At 42.1% G+C, this 23451-nt stretch overlaps 1 protein-coding gene across 1 annotated transcript in view; it reads left to right on the forward strand.

Annotated features, from left to right (window-relative positions):
* Positions 1-20674, forward strand: part of LOC109428360 (mannosyl-oligosaccharide alpha-1,2-mannosidase IA) — a 42921-nt gene extending 22247 nt beyond the window's left edge. The window contains exons 3-7 of the mRNA XM_029855522.2: positions 7302-7700; positions 18364-18802; positions 18865-19148; positions 19218-19334; positions 19394-20674. Of these exons, the coding sequence (XP_029711382.1) occupies positions 7302-7700; positions 18364-18802; positions 18865-19148; positions 19218-19334; positions 19394-19528 (1374 nt within the window). The 3' untranslated portion in view covers positions 19529-20674. The remainder of the gene's footprint in view (positions 1-7301; positions 7701-18363; positions 18803-18864; positions 19149-19217; positions 19335-19393) is intronic.
* The last annotated feature ends 2777 nt before the right edge of the window (positions 20675-23451 follow it).

Consider the following 23451-nt stretch of genomic DNA (forward strand, 5'->3'; position numbering starts at 1 on the left):
AGTTATTATGTAATTCATAAAATGTTTTCTATAAAAATTCTAGCAGAAATGTATGGATTTCTAGTAAACATGAAGCAATTTCTGAATATTTTCCAAGCTTTAATATCGTCGTTTTTTTTTTCTTTCTAAAGGAATCTTAAGAACACTTTCTGAAAGAATACTTGGTCAAATTATTTACTAAAGAAATCTTGAATCTCTGCAGGATTTTCTATTGGAATTACTGAAGAGTTTCAAAGTTATCATTATAGATATTTTTGCAGGAATCTTCTGTAGGAAGATTTCTGGAAAATTTCTAAAGAACCTTATTTAAGATTTTCCAGGATAAACCCAGGAAAAATGTAAAATAGAAATATTGAGAGATAGAAGTATGAAGAATTAATGAAGGAATCTGTGGGTGTGTAGGAATTTCTGAGGCTATTCTTGAAGAAAATTTACAAATTTATCACAGAAAGATTTTTTGAAAGAATATCTGCTGAAACTCCTTGACATAACTAAGGTAAAATTATCTAATAAAATCCTTAGAGAAATATCAGAAGAAATTGTTTGACAAATTTTTGAAAAACATTCTAGATAACTTCCTGAATTTCTAAAGGAATAAAATAAATTCTTCAATGAATGCGAAGAAAATCCTCGGAAGTAGTCTCAAACATCCTCAGTGAGAATGTTTAGGAATTTTTAGAAAGAAACTTGAATTTTGAAAATGGTTTCTCAAAATAAAATAGCAGATAAACTCCCTGCTAATATCATGGTAAATGCTCAGAATAAAATAGAGGAATCTTATTTTTTGAGAATACTGAAAAATGAAACAAACATATTATCAATCTCAAATATAATAAATAGTGAAATCTTGATAACATTCCAGAAAACATAAGCATCATCCGATTGAACACGAATGTCAACTCATCTGGTTAATAAAGATAAAAAAACTCATCTGGTAAAGTGTTCTTTATAAAACATAATAATTATAATTAGCATCATCAAGTTTCCTTCTACTCTAAGGCATTTTCGGCGCCCCTCTGAGGTTGGCGCCCTTGGCGGGGGCCAACCTGGCCAACCCCACGTTACGGCTCTGCTCACTATACCTCTCGTGCCAAACATAATGATGAGTCCACTTCTAGTTTCGTTCAACATGATGCCATCGATCATTTTTTATCTCTTAAGGGGCTCTAAGTGAACAAAATAAAAAAAGCACGTGGAAAAAAGTTAAACAATATTTATGTGAAAATAGTGTAAATATTTTTTTCACGTGCTTCGAAAATTTCTAAATTTTTCTATTACAATATCATTATATTTGTAGTTTGCTGTCAAAATTTCAGCTCAATCGATCATGGGAGAAAGAAGTTACAACACGCCAAAGTTGGCTATTTTGTATGGAAATCGGCTTTCACTGCTATTTTTGTGAACACTGCTGTATATGTGATCCATAATGTGTTACAACATTGCAATGCATGGTCACTGACTATTAGTCATGTACTGATGATTTTTTTTTCATCCCCTGTTGGGGAAATTAAGCCACTGCGTCCAATGAGTTGAACTTTTGTGGCATATGTACTGATGATATTAACGAGAGAAATAGGAACATTCACAGGTGAAAAGTATCACTTACTAATATCTCAGTTCAAAAGTATCAAAGTTTTTGGTAATCTTTTACCTTGTAACTTTTTCTATAAAAGTTTACCGAATAACGTAAGCGTCCCACACGGATATCAAAGTTGTGTGAGAGAGAGAGAGCTGTGAAGCATATGAAGGCAACTCTCCACGCGGTGATTGTGAAGTAAACATGACAAGTGCGGATACATTTACATTCCACAATTTTCCAGGTTCGAGATTTACCCCATATTGACCATAATTGATCCCAACATCCTACTAGGGTTAAGCTTTTTACAGCACAACTAAACTGCCTTTTACTTTTTCTTCTTCTTGTCATGACAGCCCTACTGGAGCACAGCCTTTTCGCAGTTTGTAGTAATTGTGGTCTACAGAAGACGGCAGCGGAGGCGGAACTATTTAGGCTCTGTTTACGTTGCCTTTCTGCTTTAATTTCCAAAGTGTTCTATACCGAAAACATCTCCTGTCACGTGTTAGTGAGACACACTTAAAACTGTGAAAACAGAAAAAAACACGCTTATCCTAACAGTGAGCTCAATTTCTAAAGAAATCCCTGGAAAAATCTTTGAAGCTTTCTATGTGAAAGAATTCCTTGTGAAACTTAAAAATCCCAATTCAAATCCGTGGAGAAATTTTTAACGAAATTCCAGTTGAAATTTTAAGAGGAATCGCTTGAAGAATTCACGGAGAATTTAGCCGAGTAATTCAAGAGTTCATTAAGGAATCCCGTTAGTATTTTCTGTATAATCCTCTAGAGGCGTTGTAAGATAAATTGCTAATTTCTGAAGGAATATAAATCGAATAAATCCCTGAATTCATTCAAATAAATCCCTAAACCCATCCGTAGAAGAATTCCTCGAAAAATTCCTGGAATGATTCCTTGCAGAAGTATTGGCGGAATTCCTATTAAAATCTCCGAAGAAAACCCTGTTAGAATTGCTGAAAAAAAAAACGGGAGAATATTTTAAGCAATTCTTGGGGGAATTCCAGCAGAAATGACTTTACAAATTCTAGCAAGTATTCGAGGAGAATTCCAGGAACTTCCCAACAGGAATTTCAGTGTCGTACCTGTTCAACGACCTTAGAACTTGTAATTTCGGAGAGCTCAGGTTCTGCATCAAATCGAGAATGGATGGAAACGGCATTTCTCGTCATTTTCTACAAATTACATGCTAATTTGTCTAGAAAATTCAAGAGTTTTCATTCGTTGAATAAGTAGATTTGATTTTTTGATTGATTTATCTTTATTTGAGAGACTTTCAGCGAAGTAGATTTGAGGTTAGGAAATCGCCACTGAGGGATTCTAAGAGAAATCAAAAGAGGAATTCCTTAACCCGTTAACGCCCAAGGTGTCTCACAATTGTAATCTTCGCTAAAATGTGTTATCAACAGTCAAGTTCCACATAAACATGATTTCACGAAAAAAAAATGGAAGTCTATGGTGTAGTTCCAAAAACAAACATCCGATAATTCTATCAAGCTCTGTTTTACCACAATGTTTATACTATCGTTGTGTTCTGATCCGTATATCTACAATGCATCTACAATTAGTGAAAGAGAGGGTAACTATTCAAGAAGAGTAAGAAAATGACTGACAGATAACGTTTATTAGTTTATTAAAGATATCTACGTACATCAAAAAGGACATTTCTCTTTGTTTCTCTATTTTCTTCTTATTTTCATTAGCTGTAGCTCACGCTGAAGGAAGTTCTCCTGTAGAAATCTCGGCAAAACTCTCTGAAGGTCACAAAAAAAAACCAAATGAAACCCCATTCAGAATTCCTCATGGGATTCTCAAAGAATCACGGAAGAAATTCCGGCTAAAAGGTCGACAGGACTACCTGGAAGAATAATTTAAAAATCCTGAGTGGGATCATACGAGAATATAGGAGAAATCTCTTGAGAAATGTCAAAAAACCGAGAAGAATCTTTGAAGAGACCACAGCAAGGATCCTGGCATGAATACATGAAAGACTCCCGCAAGATTCCCTGAAGGAATCTTTGAAGGAATACAAGGGAGAATCCCTGAAACAATCCACAGTAGTCCACGAACCAGATTTACGAGGAAAGATGCATTCAACGCCTTCAAAAGAGGTTTTAGGCAAATATAGTCTTCTACAAAATTGTCCCTAATAATAAGGCCCTTTTTAAAATGTGCATGAAAATTAGGGTGGTCCATATTTTCAAAGAAATTGGTAACCAAACTTTTTTATTTGCAAGAATAACTGTATACATTCTTCTTTGTTTCTCTATTTTCTTCTTATTTTCATTAGCTGTAGCTCACGCTGAAGGAAGTTCTCCTGTAGAAATCTCGGCAAAACTCTCTGAAGGTCACAAAAAAAAAAACCAAATGAAACCCCATTCAGAATTCCTCATGGGATTCTCAAAGAATCACGGAAGAAATTCCGGCTAAAAGGTCGACAGGACTACCTGGAAGAATAATTTAAAAATCCTGAGTGGGATCATACGAGAATATAGGAGAAATCTCTTGAGAAATGTCAAAAAACCGAGAAGAATCTTTGAAGAGACCACAGCAAGGATCCTGGCATGAATACATGAAAGACTCCCGCAAGATTCCCTGAAGGAATCTTTGAAGGAATACAAGGGGGAATCCCTGAAACAATCCACAGTAGTCCACGAACCAGATTTACGAGGAAAGATGCATTCAACGCCTTCAAAAGAGGTTTTAAGCAAATATAGTCTTCTACAAAATTGTCCCTAATAATAAGGCCCTTTTTAAAATGTGCATGAAAATTAGGGTGGTCCATATTTTCAAAGAAATTGGTAACCAAACTTTTTTATTTGCAAGAATAACTGTATACATTCTTTGGAATAGTTGTAGATCTATCAATTTTGAGCAAGTTTGCTGAACACACTTTTTATGTAGCTTTAAAATTGACCGATCAAGAGGTATTTTTCTGAATAAGCTTAGGGTGGCTCAAGAAATCCGGTTTTCTGGCGTTAACATTTTCAGTTTCGATTTTTCATCAAAGTCGCCCAAGAAACACTTGTAGAGCATTTGAAGACGCGTCGTTTCGTACGCTGAGATGGTCGTTATCTCTTTTGGTTCAAAAGTTACAGGCTTTTTTTCTTATAAAATCATAGTTTTTTTAAAAAGGGTTTATGGTGAGTTGGGGCAAACATAAAAAATATCTTTTGCCCGCATTCAAAAGAAGAAATGTTGTTATAAAACATATCAAAAAATTAGAGGGGTGTTATTTTTGTAACTCAAGTAAAAAATACTTGAAAATTGCCTATTTTTTCTAGAAAATCATCAATATCTTTAAAACGGAATAACGTAGCAACATTCTCAGCGCACGAAAATGCGCGTTTTTAGAAGCTCTAAAAGTGGTTCTTTGGCGACTTTGACGAGAAATTTTAAACAAAAAAGATAAAGCAATAAAACGATTTGTTCTAGCGTCACCCTATGAAAACTATGAGAAAATGCTACAAATTTGGCCAAAACAGTTTAAACGCTTTATCTTTTTTGTTTCAAATTTCTCATCCTAGTAGTCTAAGAACCATTTTTAGAGCTTTAAAAAACGCACATTTTCGTGCGCTGAGAATGTTGCTACGTCATTCCGTTCAAAAGATATTGATGATTTTCTAGAGAAAATAGGCACTTTTCAAGTATTTTTCACTTGAGTTACAAAAATGACACCCCTCTAATTTTTTTTATAACAACATTTCTTCTTTTGAATGCGGGCAAAAGATATTTTTTATGTTTGTCCCAACCCATTATAAACCCCTTTTTATTTATTTATTTATTTATTTATTTATTTTTAACTTTTAATTTTGTAAGAGGGGAAAAGCCCCTTTGAGTGATTTCCAAATTTACATGTTGAAATCGTTCTCAAAAAGGCATAAAACCTCTTAATCTTTTCAAAATACATTATAAACATTTTTAAAAACTAAATAAAGGCTCCTCCGGAAATAATCCATAGCCGAGCCGTGATCTTGATAAAAACTTGTTAGGGAGGGTCCATGATCCGAGGTACTCTGTATGGGAACCAAATTTGAAATGCTGAAAATATATAAGTACAAAAAAAAACAAAACAGTATCAAATATTATAAGAAATATCTTGTAAATATGAATAAAGAAGCTTCATTATAGGCAAACATTTGTTGCCAAGAAATAAACCCCTTTTTAAAAAACTATGATTTTTTAAAGAAAGAAGCCTGTAACTTTTGAATCAAAACAGATAACGATCATCTCAGCGAACGGAACGAAGCGTCTTCAAATGCTCTACAGGTGTTTCTTGGGCGACTTTGATGAAAAATCGAAACTGAAAAAGTTAACGCCAGAAAACCGGTTTTTCTTGATTCACCCTAAGCTTATTCAGAAAAATACCTCTAGATCGGTCAATTTTAAAGCTACATAAAAAGTGTGTTCAGCAAACTTGCTCAAAATTGATAGATCTACAACTATCCCGAAGAATGTATACAGGTATTTTTTCAAATAAAAAAGTTTGGTTCCCAATTTCATTGAAAATATGAACCACCCTAATTTTCATGTATATTGGAAAGAGGGCCATATTTTTAGGAACAACTTTGTAGAAGACTATATTACTCTAGAAAATCATTTGAAGGCGCTAAATGCATCTTTCCTCGTAAATCTGTTTCGTGGACCATTGTGTAATCCTAGCAGCAATCCCTAAGGGAATCCTTTACAAAATCCCGGAAGGGATCTTTGAAGGAATTACAGTCGTTATCCCTGAAGGAATGCCGATTAGAACATTTGTCAGTTCAAGATTTTCTAAAGCAATCCTGGTAGAAATTCCTAAAGGAAACCAGGAGGGATTTTTTAGAAGAGTCCTAAGAGTCATATATGGTAGAATCCTTAGAGAAATCTCAGCTGAAAGAATCACAGAAGAAATCCCAGGAGGAATTACTGGAGAAATCCTGGAAGAAATTTCTGAAAAAAAAAATCCGAGGAGAATCTTTTAAGAAATACCAGCAGGAATTCCGGCATGTATGCCTGAAAAAAATACACTAGGATTCTCTGAAAATAATAGAAACCTTTGAAAGAATACCAGGAGGAATCTGTGGAGTAATTTCAGAAGGAATCCCAGAAGAAATGCCGGCTAGTATTTCTGAAAGAATCCTTTCAATTTTTTTTTAATCAAGGATTGCTTTATTCCTGAAGAAATCCCGTCGAGAATACTTGATGGCATCCTTAGACGAATCATGGCAGGAATCTCGGATGGAAGCTCAGCAGGAATCCAAGAAAGAACCATAGAAGAAATGCCTGAAGGAATTATTACAGAAACCCCTGAAAAAAAAACTCGGCAAGAATTTTTGAAGGGATCCCATCGGAAATTCCAGCACGAATACCAAAAAAATCTAAGGTTGCATGTAGAAATCTCGGTAGAAATCTATTCTTTCATATTCCTTTTCAGCAGGAATTCCGGAAATAATCTTTGAAGGAATGCCGAAAAGAATAATTTCTTTCAGGATTTTTTAAAGCAATCCCCGCAGAAATCCCCAAAGAGGACTCAGTAAAACTCGCCAATGTGCAGTGCACATTACCGCAATCTATTCATTAGATTCGCGAAACACAGCGTAATTAGCATTGGGCGATTATGTTTTCGTGACGATAATTTTAATAGCATTTTGTTTCAAGTGATAGGTACGTCTGTTTGTCTGTGGTCTCTCAGTTTCTAACTATATTTTTCTTATTCTGCCCATTCCAGATGATGATCCACGCATGGGACAACTACAAGCTGTACGCCTGGGGCAAAAACGAGCTGAAACCCATCACCAAGCGGGGCCACTCGGGCAGCATCTTCGGGGCGTTCGACCTGGGCGCAACCATAGTGGACGGGCTGGATACCCTCTACCTGATGGGGCTGCACAAGGAGTTCGACGAGGGACGCGACTGGGTCGAACGGAAGTTCACCCTCGAGAATGTGGGAAGTGATCTGTCGGTGTTCGAGACGAACATTCGCTTCATCGGTGGATTCCTGACGTGCTACGCTTTCACCGGCGATCGGCTGTTCCTGGAGAAGGCGAAGTACGTGGCGGACAAGCTGCTGCCGGCGTTCCAGACCCCGACCGGCATCCCGTACGCGCTGGTCAACCCGACCAATGGGGTAAGTTGGCGATTTTGGGGGGGGAAGGGTTTTGAAATTGAACTTTCCTTAAATTTTCTTCAACACAATTCCTGTATTTTAGTCGCAACGATCCACATCATGTACATACAGTAATCAATCGACAAACCATCTTGCAAAAGGGATGGGATTCGAGATGATTGTAACCATAGCCAGTGTAAAGCACCAATGTTCTATTAATTGAGTTATCGAAGAAAATTCCCACTTAGCATTTGAATCCCATGCCTAGACACATTTCAATTCCCAAGTTTTCTTCTAGATTTTCAATTATTTTCAAGGAGTAGTTTCACTTTCCACATACTTCTAGAATTAGTGCACTTTCATAGAAATCTAGTTTAAAACGACGAAATCGGCCATTCTACTCTCAGTGCTGTTATACAGCCAATATACAGCTTCGGATGCGTGAATGAGCTGTATAAGAGTCCTTGAAGAGAATATTCGAAACGAAGAGCTGTATTGGATTAGACTTCACAGTTTGGAAGCTGTACATATCAAACGAATCGACGAGCATGCTAGGATTGGAGAAACCTATATCAAAAATTATTTTCGGCTTTTGTTATTTAAAACTTTTGTCTTTTTGTAGATCTTTTTCAGAACATTTCTTAAGTAGTTTATAGCAATTTTGTCTTCTCACAAGCACCAAACTGTAGGCTAGTCTAAACCAACCAACCTATCAATGTGATATTTTCTCTTCTCTCCCCCTCTGTCTGAATATTTGTTGTGTGGAAATTGTTGTGTGCAATTAATTGTCGTGGGGTTCACTATCAATCAATTTGTAATTACGCAATCTTAAAACCAATTGTGCAGCCCAAAACCGTGCTCGAGCGTGTCGTCAATCATGTAGAAATCTTTTTTGTCAATCTGTTCTACAAGGTTAGTAAAAGCGTTCCCTTTCCACCTACTTGCTATCTTTCGTCACATTTCTCCATTTCGAAAACAGAAAATACCATAACCGATAACTAGATTTAAGCTTCTTCCTGTCCTTGAAAGCGCACTAGGAAATCATACATGTCGCCCCTCCATCTTCCTCCTCGGCCTTCCGGCCGACTAGAGCAGTAGTGTGTAGATAGAGGGACTCCGGTAGGCACACCCCAAACTCCCGCAACTACCATCAGCTGTAGAAGCAGACTTGTTTCCTTGTAAGAGGATTTTTGAATGGTAGTTCGAATGCGAAACGAAGAAATCGATCGGACGAAAGTAGTGTGTCGCTTGCTCTATCTAGTAGAACATTTAGATATAAGTATAGGCAACGAGCAAATACGAGTGTACCTGCCAAAAGCAGAACCAGAACCGATATAGGATTACAATCATCTCGAATCTCATCCCATTGCATTCAACCACCAGTGCGCCAGTGCACATTGAAGCAGCGGTAGCAGTATCGTTCATAGTTGGCTCATCATCATGTTGGTTTTGATTTAGGAATGGGTTTTGGGGTGCATTTCAATTTCGAATTCATTAAACGAGTTTCATTAACAACGTAACGAATCTCATTGAGAGATTTATATAATATTCGTCTGAGAGATTCAGACGAATCTCGCTGAGAGATTCAGAAGAATCTCACTGAGAAATTCAGACGAATCTCGCTGAGACATTCAGACGAATCTCGCTGAGAGATTTAGATGAATCTTGCTGATAGATTCAGACGAATCTCGCTGAGAGATTTAGACGAATCTCTTCGAGAGATTCATACGAATCTTGACGAGAGATTCAGACGAATCTCGCCGAGAGATTCAGACAAATCTTGCCGAGAGATTCATACGAATCTCGCCGAGAGATACAGACGAATCTCGCCGAGAGATTCAGACAAATCTTGCCAAGAGATTTAGACGAATCTCGCCGAGAGATTTAGACGATTCTTGCTGAGAGATTCAGACGAATCTCGCTGAGAGATTCAGAGTAATCTCGTTGAGAGATCTAGACGAATCTCTTCGAGAGATTCAGACGAATTTCACTGAGAGATTAAGATGAATCTCGCCGAGAAATTCAGAAGAATCTCGCTGAGAGATTCAGACAAATCTTGCCGAGATACTCAGATGAATTTCACCGAGAGAATCTCGCTGAGGTTCAGAAAATTTCGTCAAGATATTCAGATGAATCTCATCGAGAGATTCAAACGAATCTTGCTGAGAGATTCAAACAAATCTCGCTGAGCGAATCTTACTGAGAGATTTAGACGAATCTCACTGAGCGATTCAGACGAATCGCGCCGAGAGATTCAGACGAATCTCACTGAGAATCAAATGCATCTCGCCGAGATTCACACGAATCTCGCTGAGATTCAAACGGATCTCACCAAGAGATTCTGTCGAATTTCACCGAGAGATACAGACGAATCTCACCGAGGAATTCAGACGAATCCCGCCGAGAGATTCAGACGAATCTCGCCGAGAGATTCAGACGAATCTCACCGAGGAATTCAGACGAATCTCGCCGAGAGATTCAGACGAATCTCGCCGAGAGATTCAGACGAATCTCGCCGAGAGATTCAGACGAATCTCGCCGAGAGATTCAGACGAATCTCGCCGAGAGATTCAGACGAATCTCGCCAAGAGATTCACACGAATCTCGCCGAGAGATTCAGACGAATCTCGCCGAGAGATTCAGACGAATCTTGCCGAGAGATTCAGACGAATCTCGCCGAGAGATTCAGACAAATCTCGCCGAGAGATTCAGACGAATCTCGCCGAACGATTCTCGCCGAAAGACTCAGACGAATCTCGTCGACAGATTCAGACGAATCTCGTTGAGAGATTCAGACGAATCTTGTCGAGAGATTCAGACGAATCTCGTCGAGAGATTCAGACGAATCTCGTCGAGAGATTCAGACGAATCTCGTCGAGAGATTCAGACGAATCTCGTCGAGAGATTCAGACGAATCTCGTCGAGAGATTCAGACGAATCTCGTCGAGAGATTCAGACGAATCTCGCCGAGAGATTCAGACGAATCTCGCAGAGAGATTCAGACGAATCTCGCAGAGAGATTCAGACGAATCTTGCCGAGAGATTCAGACGAATCTCGCCGAGAGATTCAGACAAATCTCGCCGAGAGATTCAGACGAATCTCGCCGAACGATTCTCGCCGAAAGATTCAGACGAATCTCGTCGACAGATTCAGACGAATCTCGTTGAGAGATTCAGACGAATCTTGTCGAGAGATTCAGACGAATCTCGTCGAGAGATTCAGACGAATCTCGTCGAGAGATTCAGACGAATCTCGTCGAGAGATTCAGACAAATCTCGCCGAGAGATTCAGACGAATCTCGCCGAACGATTCTCGCCGAAAGATTCAGACGAATCTCGTCGACAGATTCAGACGAATCTCGTTGAGAGATTCAGACGAATCTTGTCGAGAGATTCAGACGAATCTCGTCGAGAGATTCAGACGAATCTCGTCGAGAGATTCAGACGAATCTCGTCGAGAGATTCAGACGAATCTCGTCGAGAGATTCAGACGAATCTCGTCGAGAGATTCAGACGAATCTCGTCGAGAGATCCAGATGAATCTCGTCGAGAGATTCAGACTAATCTCGTCGAGAGATTCAGACGAATCGCGTCGAGAGATTCAGACGAATCTCGTCGAGAGATTCAGACGAATCTCTTCGAGAGATTCAGACGAATCTCTTCGAGAGATTCAGACGAATCTCGTCGAGAGATTCAGACGAATCTCGTCGAGAGATTCAGACGAATCTCGTCGAGAGATTTAGACGGAACTCGCCGAGAGATTCAGACGAATCTCGTCGAGCGATTCAGATGAATTTTCCGAGAGATTCAGACAAATATTGTCGAAAGATTCAGACGAATCTCGTCGAGAGATTCAGACGACACTTGCCGAAGGATTCAGACGAATCTCGGTGAGGGATTTAGACGAATCTCGCCGAGAGATTTAGACGAATCTCGCCGAGAGATTCAAACAAATCTCGCCGAAAGATTCAGACGAATCTCGCCGAGAGATACTGACGAATCTCGTCGAGAAATACAGACGAATCTCGTCGAGAAATTCAGACGCATCTCTTCGAGAGATACAGACAAATCTCGTCGAGAGATACAGATGAATCTCATCGAGAGATTTAAACGAATCTTGCTGAGAGATTCTAACAAATCTCGCCGAGAGATTCAGACGAATCATACTAAAGATTCAGACGAATCTCGCTGAGAGATTCAGACGAATCTCGCTGAGAGAATCCTACGAATTTCGTCGAGAGATTCAGACAAATCTCGTCTAGAGATTCAGACGAATCGCGTCGAGAGATTCAGACAAATTTCGCTTAGCCGAAGGAAAATCAGACGAATCTCGCCGATAGATTTTGACCAATCTCGCCGAGAGATTCAGATGAATCTTGCCAAGAGTTTCAGATGAATCTCGCCAAGAGATTCAGACGAATCTCGCCGAGAGATTCAGACGAATCTCGCCGAGAGATTCAGACGAATCTCGCCGAGAGATTCAGACGATTCTCGCCGAGATTTTCAGACAATTCTCGCCGAGATTTTCAGACAATTCTCGCAGAGAGATTCAGACGGATCTCGCTCGGAGATTCAGACGAATCTCGCTGGGAGATTTAGACGAATCTGGCTTTGAGATTAAGACGAATCTCGTTGGGAGATTCAGACGAATCTCTCCGAGAGATTCAAACAAATCTCGCCGAGAGCTTCAGACAAATCTCGCCGAGAGATTCTGACGAATCTCGCCGAGAAATTCAGACGAATATCCACTTATCCGCGAGCGGTAATGGCGGCGGCGGGCACAAATAACCGATTCGAATTTTTACGTTTCTTGGGGATCGCAATCGGTTGGCGCCACCGAACGGTGGGTGAAGGGGTGAGGAGGAGAATGAAACTGTTTTGACTTTCCCCCACGAAACGTCAAAATCCGAACCGGTTGGATATGCCCGCCGCCGCCATTACCGCTCGCGGATAAGTGGATAGCCGAGAGATTCAGACGAATTTCGCCGAGAGATTCAGGCGAATCTTGCTGAAAGATCCAGATGAATGTCGCTGAGAGATTCAAACCAATCTCGTCGAGAGATTCAGACGAATCTTGCCGAGAAATTCAGACGAATCTTGTCGAGAGATTCAGACCAATCTCGTCGAGAGATTCAAACCAATCTCGTCGAGAGATTCAGACGAATCTCGCCGAGAGATTCAGACGAATCTCGCCAAGAAATTCAGACGAATCTCGCCAAGAAATTCAGACGAATCTCGCCGAGAGATTCAGACGAATCTCGCCAAGAAATTCAGACGAATGGGGCACGTTCGGTGTTGTACTAGATTTGTAGTAATGAGCTGAATTTTAGTATGGTGAGAAGGTCAATTCTCCGTTTCTGCAATGAAATGGTGTGAAAAGCGTGGGTATTATGATTCCTTAGCTAATTTGATGCTGTTTGAGCAAAACTTTGGATAACTATATTGTTTATGTTGCAAGAAATGGAGAAAACAACAACACTTTTGCTCAAACAGCATCAAATTAGGCAAGGAATCATAATACCCACGCTTTTTGTACCATTCCACTGCAAAAACGGAGAATTGGCCTTCTCACCATACTAAAATTCAGCTCATTACTACAAATCTAGTACTTCACCGATCTGTCTTATTGAGACGAATTAGGACGAATCTTGCCAAGAGATTCAGACGAATCTCGCCGAGAGATTCAGATGAATCTCGCTGACAGATTCAGGTGAATCTCGCTGACAGATTCAGACGAATCTCGCTGGGAGATTCAAACGAGAGTCACTGAGAGATTCAGATGAATATCGCCGAGAGATTCAGACCAATCTTGCCGAGAGACTCAGACGAATCTTGATGAGTGTTACAGATAATAAGATGAATCTCGCAGAGAGATTCAGACGAATCTCGCTGATAGATTCAGACGAATTTCGCTGAGAGATTCAGACGAATTTCGCTGAGAGATTCAGACGAATCTCGCCGAGAGATTCAGACGAATCTCGCCAAAAAATTCAGACGAATCTCGCCAAGAAATTCAGACGAATCTCGTCGAGAGATTCAGACGAATCTCGTCGAGAGATTCAGACGAATCTCGTCGAGAGATTCAGACGAATCTCGTCGAGAGATTCAGACGAATCTCGTCGAGAGATTCAGACGAATCTCGTCGAGAGATTCAGACGAACCTCGGTGATGGATTCAGACGAATCTCGGTGAGAGATTCAGACGAATCTCGCCGAGAGATTCAGACGAATCTCGTCTAGAGATTCAGACGAATGTCGGTGATGGATTCGGACGAATCTCACAGAGTAGTGGTTCAGACGAATCTCGCCGAGAGATTCAGACGAATCTCGCTGAGCGATTCAGACGAATTTCACAGAGATATTCAGACGAATTTCGCTGAGAGATCCAGACGAATTTCGCTGAGAGATAGAGGCAAATCTTGCTGAGAGATTCAGATGAATCTCGCCGAGAGATTAAGATGAATTTCGCCGAGAGATTCAGATAAATCTTGCTGAGAGATTAAGATGAATCTCGCCGAGAGATTGAGATGAATCTTGCCGTGATATTCAGATGAAGCTCGCCGAGAGATTCAAACGAATCTCGCCGTGAGATGCAGACGAATCTCGCCTTGAGATTCAGACGAATATTGCCTTGAGATTTAGACGATTCTCGTCGAGAGGTTCATACGAATCACGCCGAGAGATTCAGGCGAATCTCGCCGAGAGATTTAGACGAATCTCGCCGAGAAATTCAAACGAATCTCGCCGTAAGATGCAGACGAGAGATTGAGACGAATCTCGCCGAGAGATTTTGACGAATCCCGCCGCGAGATTTTGAAGAATTTCGACGAGAGATTAAGACGATTCTTGCTGAGTGATTCAGATGAATCTCGCCGAGAGATTTAGACGAATCTCGCGGAGAGATTCACACGAATCTCGCCGAGAGATTCACACGAATCTCGCCGAGTGATTCACACGAATCTCGCCGAGAGATTCACACGAATCTCGCCGAGAGATTCACATGAATCTCGCCGAGAGATTCACACGAATCTCGCCGAGAGATTCAGACGAATCTCGCCGAGAGATTCAAACGAATCTCGCCGAGAGATTCAGACGAATCTCGCCGAGAGATTCAGACGAATCTCGCCGAGAGATTCAGACGAATCTCGCCGAGAGATTCAGACGAATCTCGCCGAGAGATTCAGACGAATCTCGCCGAGAGATTCAGACGAATCTCGCCGAGAGATTCAGACGAATCTCGCCGAGAGATTCAGACGAATCTCGCCGAGAGATTCAGACGAATCTCGCCGAGAGATTCAGACGAATCTCGCCTAGAGATTCAAACGAATCTCGCCGAGAGATTCAGACGAATCTCGCCGAGAGATTCAGACGAATCTCGCCGAGAGATTCAGACGAATCTCGCCGAGAGATTCAGACGAATCTCGCCGTAAGATGCAGACGAGAGATTGAGACGAATCTCGCCGAGAGATTTTGACGAATCCCGCCGCGAGATTTTGAAGAATTTCGACGAGAGATTAAGACGATTCTTGCTGAGTGATTCAGATGAATCTCGCCGAGAGATTTAGACGAATCTCGCGGAGAGATTCACACGAATCTCGCCGAGAGATTCACACGAATCTCGCCGAGTGATTCACACGAATCTCGCCGAGAGATTCACACGAATCTCGCCGAGAGATTCACATGAATCTCGCCGAGAGATTCACACGAATCTCGCCGAGAGATTCAGACGAATCTCGCCGAGAGATTCAAACGAATCTCGCCGAGAGATTCAGACGAATCTCGCCGAGAGATTCAGACGAATCTCGCCGAGAGATTCAGACGAATCTCGCCGAGAGATTCAGACGAATCTCGCCGAGAGATTCAGACGAATCTCGCCGAGAGATTCAGACGAATCTCGCCGAGAGATTCAGACGAATCTCGCCGAGAGATTCAGACGAATCTCGCCGAGAGATTCAGACGAATCTCGCCGAGAGATTCAGACGAATCTCGCCGAGAGATTCAGACGAATCTCGCCTAGAGATTCAAACGAATCTCGCCGAGAGATTCAGACGAATCTCGCCGAGAGATTCAGACGAATCTCGCCGAGAAATTCAAACGAATCTCGCCGTAAGATGCAGACGAGAGATTGAGACGAATCTCGCCGAGAGATTTTGACGAATCCCGCCGCGAGATTTTGAAGAATTTCGACGAGAGATTAAGACGATTCTTGCTGAGTGATTCAGATGAATCTCGCCGAGAGATTTAGACGAATCTCGCGGAGAGATTCACACGAATCTCGCCGAGAGATTCACACGAATCTCGCCGAGTGATTCACACGAATCTCGCCGAGAGATTCACACGAATCTCGCCGAGAGATTCACATGAATCTCGCCGAGAGATTCACACGAATCTCGCCGAGAGATTCAGACGAATCTCGCCGAGAGATTCAAACGAATCTCGCCGAGAGATTCAGACGAATCTCGCCGAGAGATTCAGACGAATCTCGCCGAGAGATTCAGACGAATCTCGCCGAGAGATTCAGACGAATCTCGCCGAGAGATTCAGACGAATCTCGCCGAGAGATTCAGACGAATCTCGCCGAGAGATTCAGACGAATCTCGCCGAGAGATTCAGACGAATCTCGCCGAGAGATTCAGACGAATCTCGCCGAGAGATTCAGACGAATCTCGCCTAGAGATTCAAACGAATCTCGCCGAGAGATTCAGACGAATCTCGCCGAGAGATTCAGACGAATCTCGCCGAGAGATTCAGACGAATCTCGCCGAGAGATTCAGACGAATCTCGCCGAGAAATTCAAACGAATCTCGCCGTAAGATGCAGACGAGAGATTGAGACGAATCTCGCCGAGAGATTTTGACGAATCCCGCCGCGAGATTTTGAAGAATTTCGACGAGAGATTAAGACGATTCTTGCTGAGTGATTCAGATGAATCTCGCCGAGAGATTTAGACGAATCTCGCGGAGAGATTCACACGAATCTCGCCGAGAGATTCACACGAATCTCGCCGAGTGATTCACACGAATCTCGCCGAGAGATTCACACGAATCTCGCCGAGAGATTCACATGAATCTCGCCGAGAGATTCACACGAATCTCGCCGAGAGATTCAGACGAATCTCGCCGAGAGATTCAAACGAATCTCGCCGAGAGATTCAGACGAATCTCGCCGAGAGATTCAGACGAATCTCGCCGAGAGATTCAGACGAATCTCGCCGAGAGATTCAGACGAATCTCGCCGAGAGATTCAGACGAATCTCGCCGAGAGATTCAGACGAATCTCGCCGAGAGATTCAGACGAATCTCGCCGAGAGATTCAGACGAATCTCGCCGAGAGATTCAGACGAATCTCGCCGAGAGATTCAGACGAATCTCGCCTAGAGATTCAAACGAATCTCGCCGAGAGATTCAGACGAATCTCGCCGAGAGATTCAGACGAATCTCGCCGAGAGATTCAGACGAATCTCGCCGAGAGATTCAGACGAATCTCGCCGAGAGATTCAGACGAATCTCGCCGAGAGATTCAAACGAATCTCTCCTAGAGATTCAGACGAATCTTACCGAGATATTCAGACGAATCTCGCCGAGAGATTCAGACCAATCTCGCCGAGAGATTCAGACGAGCCTCACTGAGAAATTCAGACGAATTTCACTGAGAAATTCAGACGAATTTCACCGAGAGATTCATACGAATTTCGCTGAGAGATTCAGACGAATTTCACCGAGAGATTCAGATTTTGATTTAGACATCTCGTCGAGAGATTTAGACAAATCTCGCAGAGAGATTCAGACGAATTTCGGTGATAGATTCAAACAAATTTCGCCGAAAGATTCCAAGAAATCTCGCCGAGAGATTCGTACGAATCTCGCTGAAAGATTCAGACAAATCTTGGCGAGATATTCAGATGAATCTCACCGAAAGAATTTCGCTGAGATTCAGACGAATTTCGCCAAGATTTTCAGATGAATCTCATCGAGTGATTCAAACAAATTTTGCTGAGAGATTCAGACGAATCTCACCGGGAGATTCAGACGAATCTCGCCGAGAGATTAAGACGAATCTCGCCGAGAGATTCAGACGAAGCTCACTGATAATCAAATGCATCTCTCCGAGATTCAAATGAATCTCGCTGTGATTCAGACTAATCTCACCGAGAGATACAGACGAATCTCACCGAGAAATTTCGGTGATAGATTTAGATGAATCTCGTTGAGAGATTTTGACGAATCTCGCGAGAAAGATTCAGACGAATCTCGCTGAGATATTCAGAGGAATGTCGCTGAGAGATTCAGAAGAATGTCGCTGAATGATTCAGACGAATGTTGCTGAGAGATTCAGACGAATGTCGCTGAGAGATTCAGACAATATCGCCGAGAGATTCAGACGAATCTCGCCGAGAGATTCAGACAAATCTTGCAGAGAATATCTACAACAATCATTATTTAAATATAAACCATATCATCACTTTTTCTTCAAAAATCCATTGAATGATATCCATATTTTTCCAATACATATTGTCAACATATTTTCAGATTTCCATCTAATTATATGATTGTTCATAAAATTCCAATGAGATACCTTAGAAATCAATCAACACGAAAACCTTATTTTCGGACAAACCTTATACTTGGATGGTTACAGCTAGCTGATCATTTGCACAACTACCATTCCCTCCAATCCCTTAACAGATCAGCAAAAACTACGGCTGGGCCAGTGGTGGTAGCAGTATCCTGTCGGAGTTCGGCACCTTGCATCTGGAGTTCGCCTACCTGAGTGACATCACCGGCGATTCGGTGTACCGCGAGCGAGTTCAAGCGATCCGAAGCGTGCTCAAAGAGATCGAAAAGCCCAAAGGCCTCTATCCGAACTACCTGAACCCGAAGACGGGTAAGTGGGGCCAGCAGCACATGTCGCTGGGTGCCCTCGGGGACAGTTTCTACGAGTACCTGCTGAAGGCGTGGATCCAGTCCGGCCACGAAGACGAGGAAGCCCGGGAGATGTACGACGACGCGATGCAGGCCATCATCCAGCACATGATCCGGACCAGCCCGGGTGGGTTGACGTACGTTTCGGATTTGAAGTTCGAGCGGCTGGAGCATAAGATGGACCATTTGGCGTGCTTTGCGGGTAAGAATTGTGAGGGGCTTGTTGTTCGGCCGGGATATTCATGAGTTTTGTGGATACTCTAGGTGGTCTGTTTGGACTTGGTGGTACGACGTTGAACAACCAGTTCTCGGAGCGGTACATGGAAATCGGCGAGGGTCTAACGAACACCTGCCACGAGAGCTACATTCGTACGTACACGAGGTTAGGTCCGGAGGCGTTCCGCTTTAACGACGGAGTGGAGGCCAAGGCCCTGAAATCCCAGGAGAAGTACTACATCTTGCGACCGGAGACATTCGAGAGTTATTTCGTCATGTGGAGACTGACACACGATCAAAAGTATCGTGACTGGGCGTGGGACGCTGTGCAGGTAGGGCTCAACTGCACAAGAGAGCTTTACGGAGCCGAAAGGTTTTCTAACTTGTTTTTCTTTACACAGGCACTTGAGAAACATAGTCGGACACCTAACGGATTCAGTGGTTTGAAAAACGTCTACCTGACGGATCCGCAGAAGGATGACGTGCAGCAAAGTTTCTTCCTGGCGGAGACACTTAAGGTAACAACCCCTTAAACGATTCAGCAAGACCATCAACTCAACCTTCCTTCCCATTTCAGTACCTTTATCTAATCTTCTCGGACGATTCGCTACTTCGACTCGAGGACTGGGTGTTCAACACCGAAGCCCATCCCCTGCCGGTGAGGGGTCACAACTTGCTGTACCGTGCAGCGGCGAGCTCCAACGCTCCCTGAACTGCTGCTGCCCTTAACTCTAGCAGGTCGGTAGGTGGAGCAACGTTACCATTAGCGCAATGGTAAAACGGCCAAAGTCTCCACCGGACCGGACCGGCTCTGAACCAACTCCACCAGCACCACCACCACTACACCACTAAAGACCCCGGCAAAATGGGCGGAGGGCCATCATGATCACCGAAAGGTGCAGCTTTAGACCAAGTTAGGACCTCTTCGCCTCGTTTTCCCGCCACCATCATTACTCCGACGAAACATTCCGGGGAAGGATGGGATATCGCCAGCCAGAGGGAATGGCGATGAGTCGTGTTCTACTTTTTTTTTGTTGATTTTTTCGCGCGTGTCTGTATGTGTGTGTGTGCATGTATGTGCGTGAGTATACGCGTGTGTAAATTTTTTAGTAAAACAAATATGTCTCTTCCTCGATTGTTCGGAGGGAGCATTTCCTTACTTGATATAACTAGCCAGTCGCGAAAGTTGTGCGCGAGCAGAGTGGATTACCGAAGCGAGTCATGTTAGACATTGTATAAAATTGATTATTAACTGTAGGACACACTAAGTAGAAACCGAGAGCGAGAGAGGGAAGGTATAAGTACAGAATTAGTAAGAAATGGCGCGCACGCGAGCGAGACAAAGAGTGATTCTTAACTTAATTCTTGAATGATTGTAGTTAATTATATAGGGAAAGATATATATTAGAAAGAAGAACAATTAATTGTGATGAAACAAAGGAAACCTATTAATTTATCGATGACGAAAATTGTTCTAACTATAGAATGTGTTGATATTAGTGACATAAACAAAGAAACAACAAACTGCGAACGGAAAATTCGAAAATCGAAAAAGAAACGGTATTGTTACGATTGGAAAGAACAACGGGAAAAGCAGTCAAAGAACTTCCATTTCGGTAGCCTATAATATGCACCTAGTCCAATCTGTTTCTGTCGAATATCTTCCAAAACTAGTCCAAAACCGAAATTGCACAGTCCAAGTTTAGTAGAAAGAAAAAAAAAAACAAACAATAACAAGCACAGTATTAAGAGCACTTTTGTAAAGTACAGTCCCACCATAACCTAGATGAACAAACAAAAAAGTCAAACATCTCGAACTTTCCGGTTGCGATTCGTTTTGTTGTGTCAACCTCTCAAACCCCTGGTTTTGTGTAGCTTTTGAAGACTATCTGGAATAAGGAATGTGTTTACGGTAAGTATTTACTATGAATACCTGATTGTGATATCTGATTTTTAATCTAGGATTAGAGGCAACACAGTATGTATCAAGGTATCTGAAAAATTCTGATGGACTGCGTCAGGCAACCATTTTGTTAAGACCAAATTCCAGATTCTATGTTTTGTCACGGTCGCCATGTAGAAAGTCAGGAAGCCTCAATTTTTAATCTTTTTGACCGATTTTGAAAACTCTTTGTTCTACTTCTCGAAGCATAATTCTGCATTCTTTTCCCTAGATATTTTCAATGTTTTGCTTTTGGCTTGAATGATATTATTATCTATTACCCAAAAAAGTCAAGGAAATTTCCAATACGAAACATTTTTAGACCGTTTCGAACACCGTTAGACCGTTAGGAACAAGGCAATAAAATAGTTTTTCTCGCTCGCTCACTTCTTGGCGTAACGTCCTCATTGGGACAAAGCCTGCTTATCAGCTTAGTGTTTTATGAGCACTTCCACATTTATTAACTGAGAGCTTCCTCTGCCAATGACCATTTTGCATGCGTATATCGTGTGGCAGGCACGAAGATACTCTATGCCCAAGGAAGTCAAGGAAATTTCCTTTACGAAAAGATCCTGGACCGACCGGGAATCGAACCCGTCACCCTCAGCATGGTCATGCTGAATACCCGTGCGTTTACCGCCTCGGCTATATGGGCCCTATTTTTTCTATTTGAGGTATTTTTTGGTATGAGCATGTTGTTCATGATATATTTTGTTTGTTTGTATTTTTTATAACGACTAGAAATTTGATTTTTTCTTAACTGCGCAAAGTTTGGTGCATACACGGTAATGACAAATGCCTGCAGTTGGACTAGACAGAAGAAAATTGGTCAACACGCACCCTCACTTTTGTCTGAAATCTGTGTTTGATATGTTTTTTGTCTTCTTACTCAACTCAAGGGATACGGTATTACATTCCGTGTGTGCCAACCAACAGATTATGCGAGGTGAGGTATACACTTCAAACGGAATCCACAAGTAATTTTAGTTCAGTGCATTATTTTTCCGTGTCCGGAATGGTCAAGAAATTTAACACAGCAAGCCCCATTTGATTTGACGTTTCGTATCAGCTCCGTACTAGGATCCGGAATAAAGCGACGCTTTATTATTTCTTGAGCGATCCCTTGCCTGAACTTTCCGCGCATCGAGATAGGCCAAGAAATTTCTTGTGCGTATTTACTTCCCATTAAGCGGAGCGCGTAGCTTTTGAGCTCGCTACTACTCACGCAGGGTAGGAGGTTATTACAAGTTTTATTTTTGTGTTAAATGTTGTATTTTAACTTGTAAATATTCCCCTGGTATTAATGCACATTTATAGGGCTCTGGCATAATGGAGGCCCGCAATCCTATTTCGGTTGCCAAAATTCAGTCCATTTCTGGTCACGATTAAGTACTAGATATGTAAACCTTTCCCTGACACAGATTTCAAATTATAGAACTCTAGTGATGAAGCCCGAACCGAGATGCCCCATAGGATTAGGAATTCCTACCTAGACCAAATTCAAGCTATGAAGGCAACTAAGGCTGCAAACAAAAGGCAACCTGCCAAATAAAATACGATTACAGGATTAACTGACGGACCAACAACATTTATGATACCTCGTCATCCTGTCAGCGGAAATTGTTATCCACCAGGGTAACAGGGTGAAATTTATGTTTTGTGTTGTGGTATTATTTAATACGCATTTGTAGTGTTCCACTACAATATACTATATTTTAGAATGCATTTTAGTGCTTTATTATTTTTCGTAATAGAGTTTAAGAGAGAGAATAGTTAAAATCGAACGTCCAAATCGTGTGTGGTAGCATTTAGGACTTTCTATAATCATGCCAACGTCCTCGCATTCGGAAACTTACAGTGAATCAAACAATTGTCCAGCCGGAACATCCATGTAGATGGTTTCCTTGAGACGGTCATGCAGGAAAGCAGTCCGTGATGAAAGTAGAACTTGCGGTGTACTCCGACGGCTAGAACAGCTCGAATCGTGGCCAGCCTTACCACTGGTGCGTAGGTTTCCTCGAAATCTCGTCCTGGTTTTTGGAGATAGCCTTTCGCCACTAATCTGGCTTTGTACCAGACCGGCCTGCCGTTCTCGTCCTCCTTCAACCGAAACAACCATTTTGACTTGAGAGGTTTAACACCTGCTGGACACGTCGTTAGCTGCCACACGTTGTTCGCTTTTAGGGATTTGAGCTCGATGTCCACCGCTCGTAACCAGTCTTTGCTGTCTTCTCGTCCGGCAATCTCGTCATAGGTTTGAGGGATATCTGTGTAAAGTGAACCGCCAGAACATGCTCCGTAGCGAACAAAGTAATCCAAAAAATTACCGGGGAGCGTGCGCTCCCGTTCGCTGTCACGCACACGCAAACGTATGCATTGTGTGGGGCACTTAAGGGAACCTTGTCTCGTCAAACTTGACATCGCGGGCTACGATGATTCTTCGGTGTTTGTGGTCCCAGAGTCTGTAGCCATTCGGTGCGTAGCCCATCATGATTACCTCTACGATTTTCGGACCGAGCTTCTTTCTTGACTGGCTTGGTATCCAGCTTTACAGCCGAATATACGTACCTTTTTCAAGTTTGGCTTCGTACCGAACCACAGCTTCGCTGGTGTCATCTTGCACGACAAACTCGTCGTAGGGCTTCGGTGAAGAAGGTACACACATGTGTAGGCTGCTTCTGACCACAAGTTTT

The sequence above is a fragment of the Aedes albopictus genome, chromosome 1, assembly GCF_035046485.1.
Source record: "Aedes albopictus strain Foshan chromosome 1, AalbF5, whole genome shotgun sequence".
NCBI classification, from domain to species: Eukaryota; Metazoa; Arthropoda; class Insecta; order Diptera; family Culicidae; genus Aedes; species Aedes albopictus.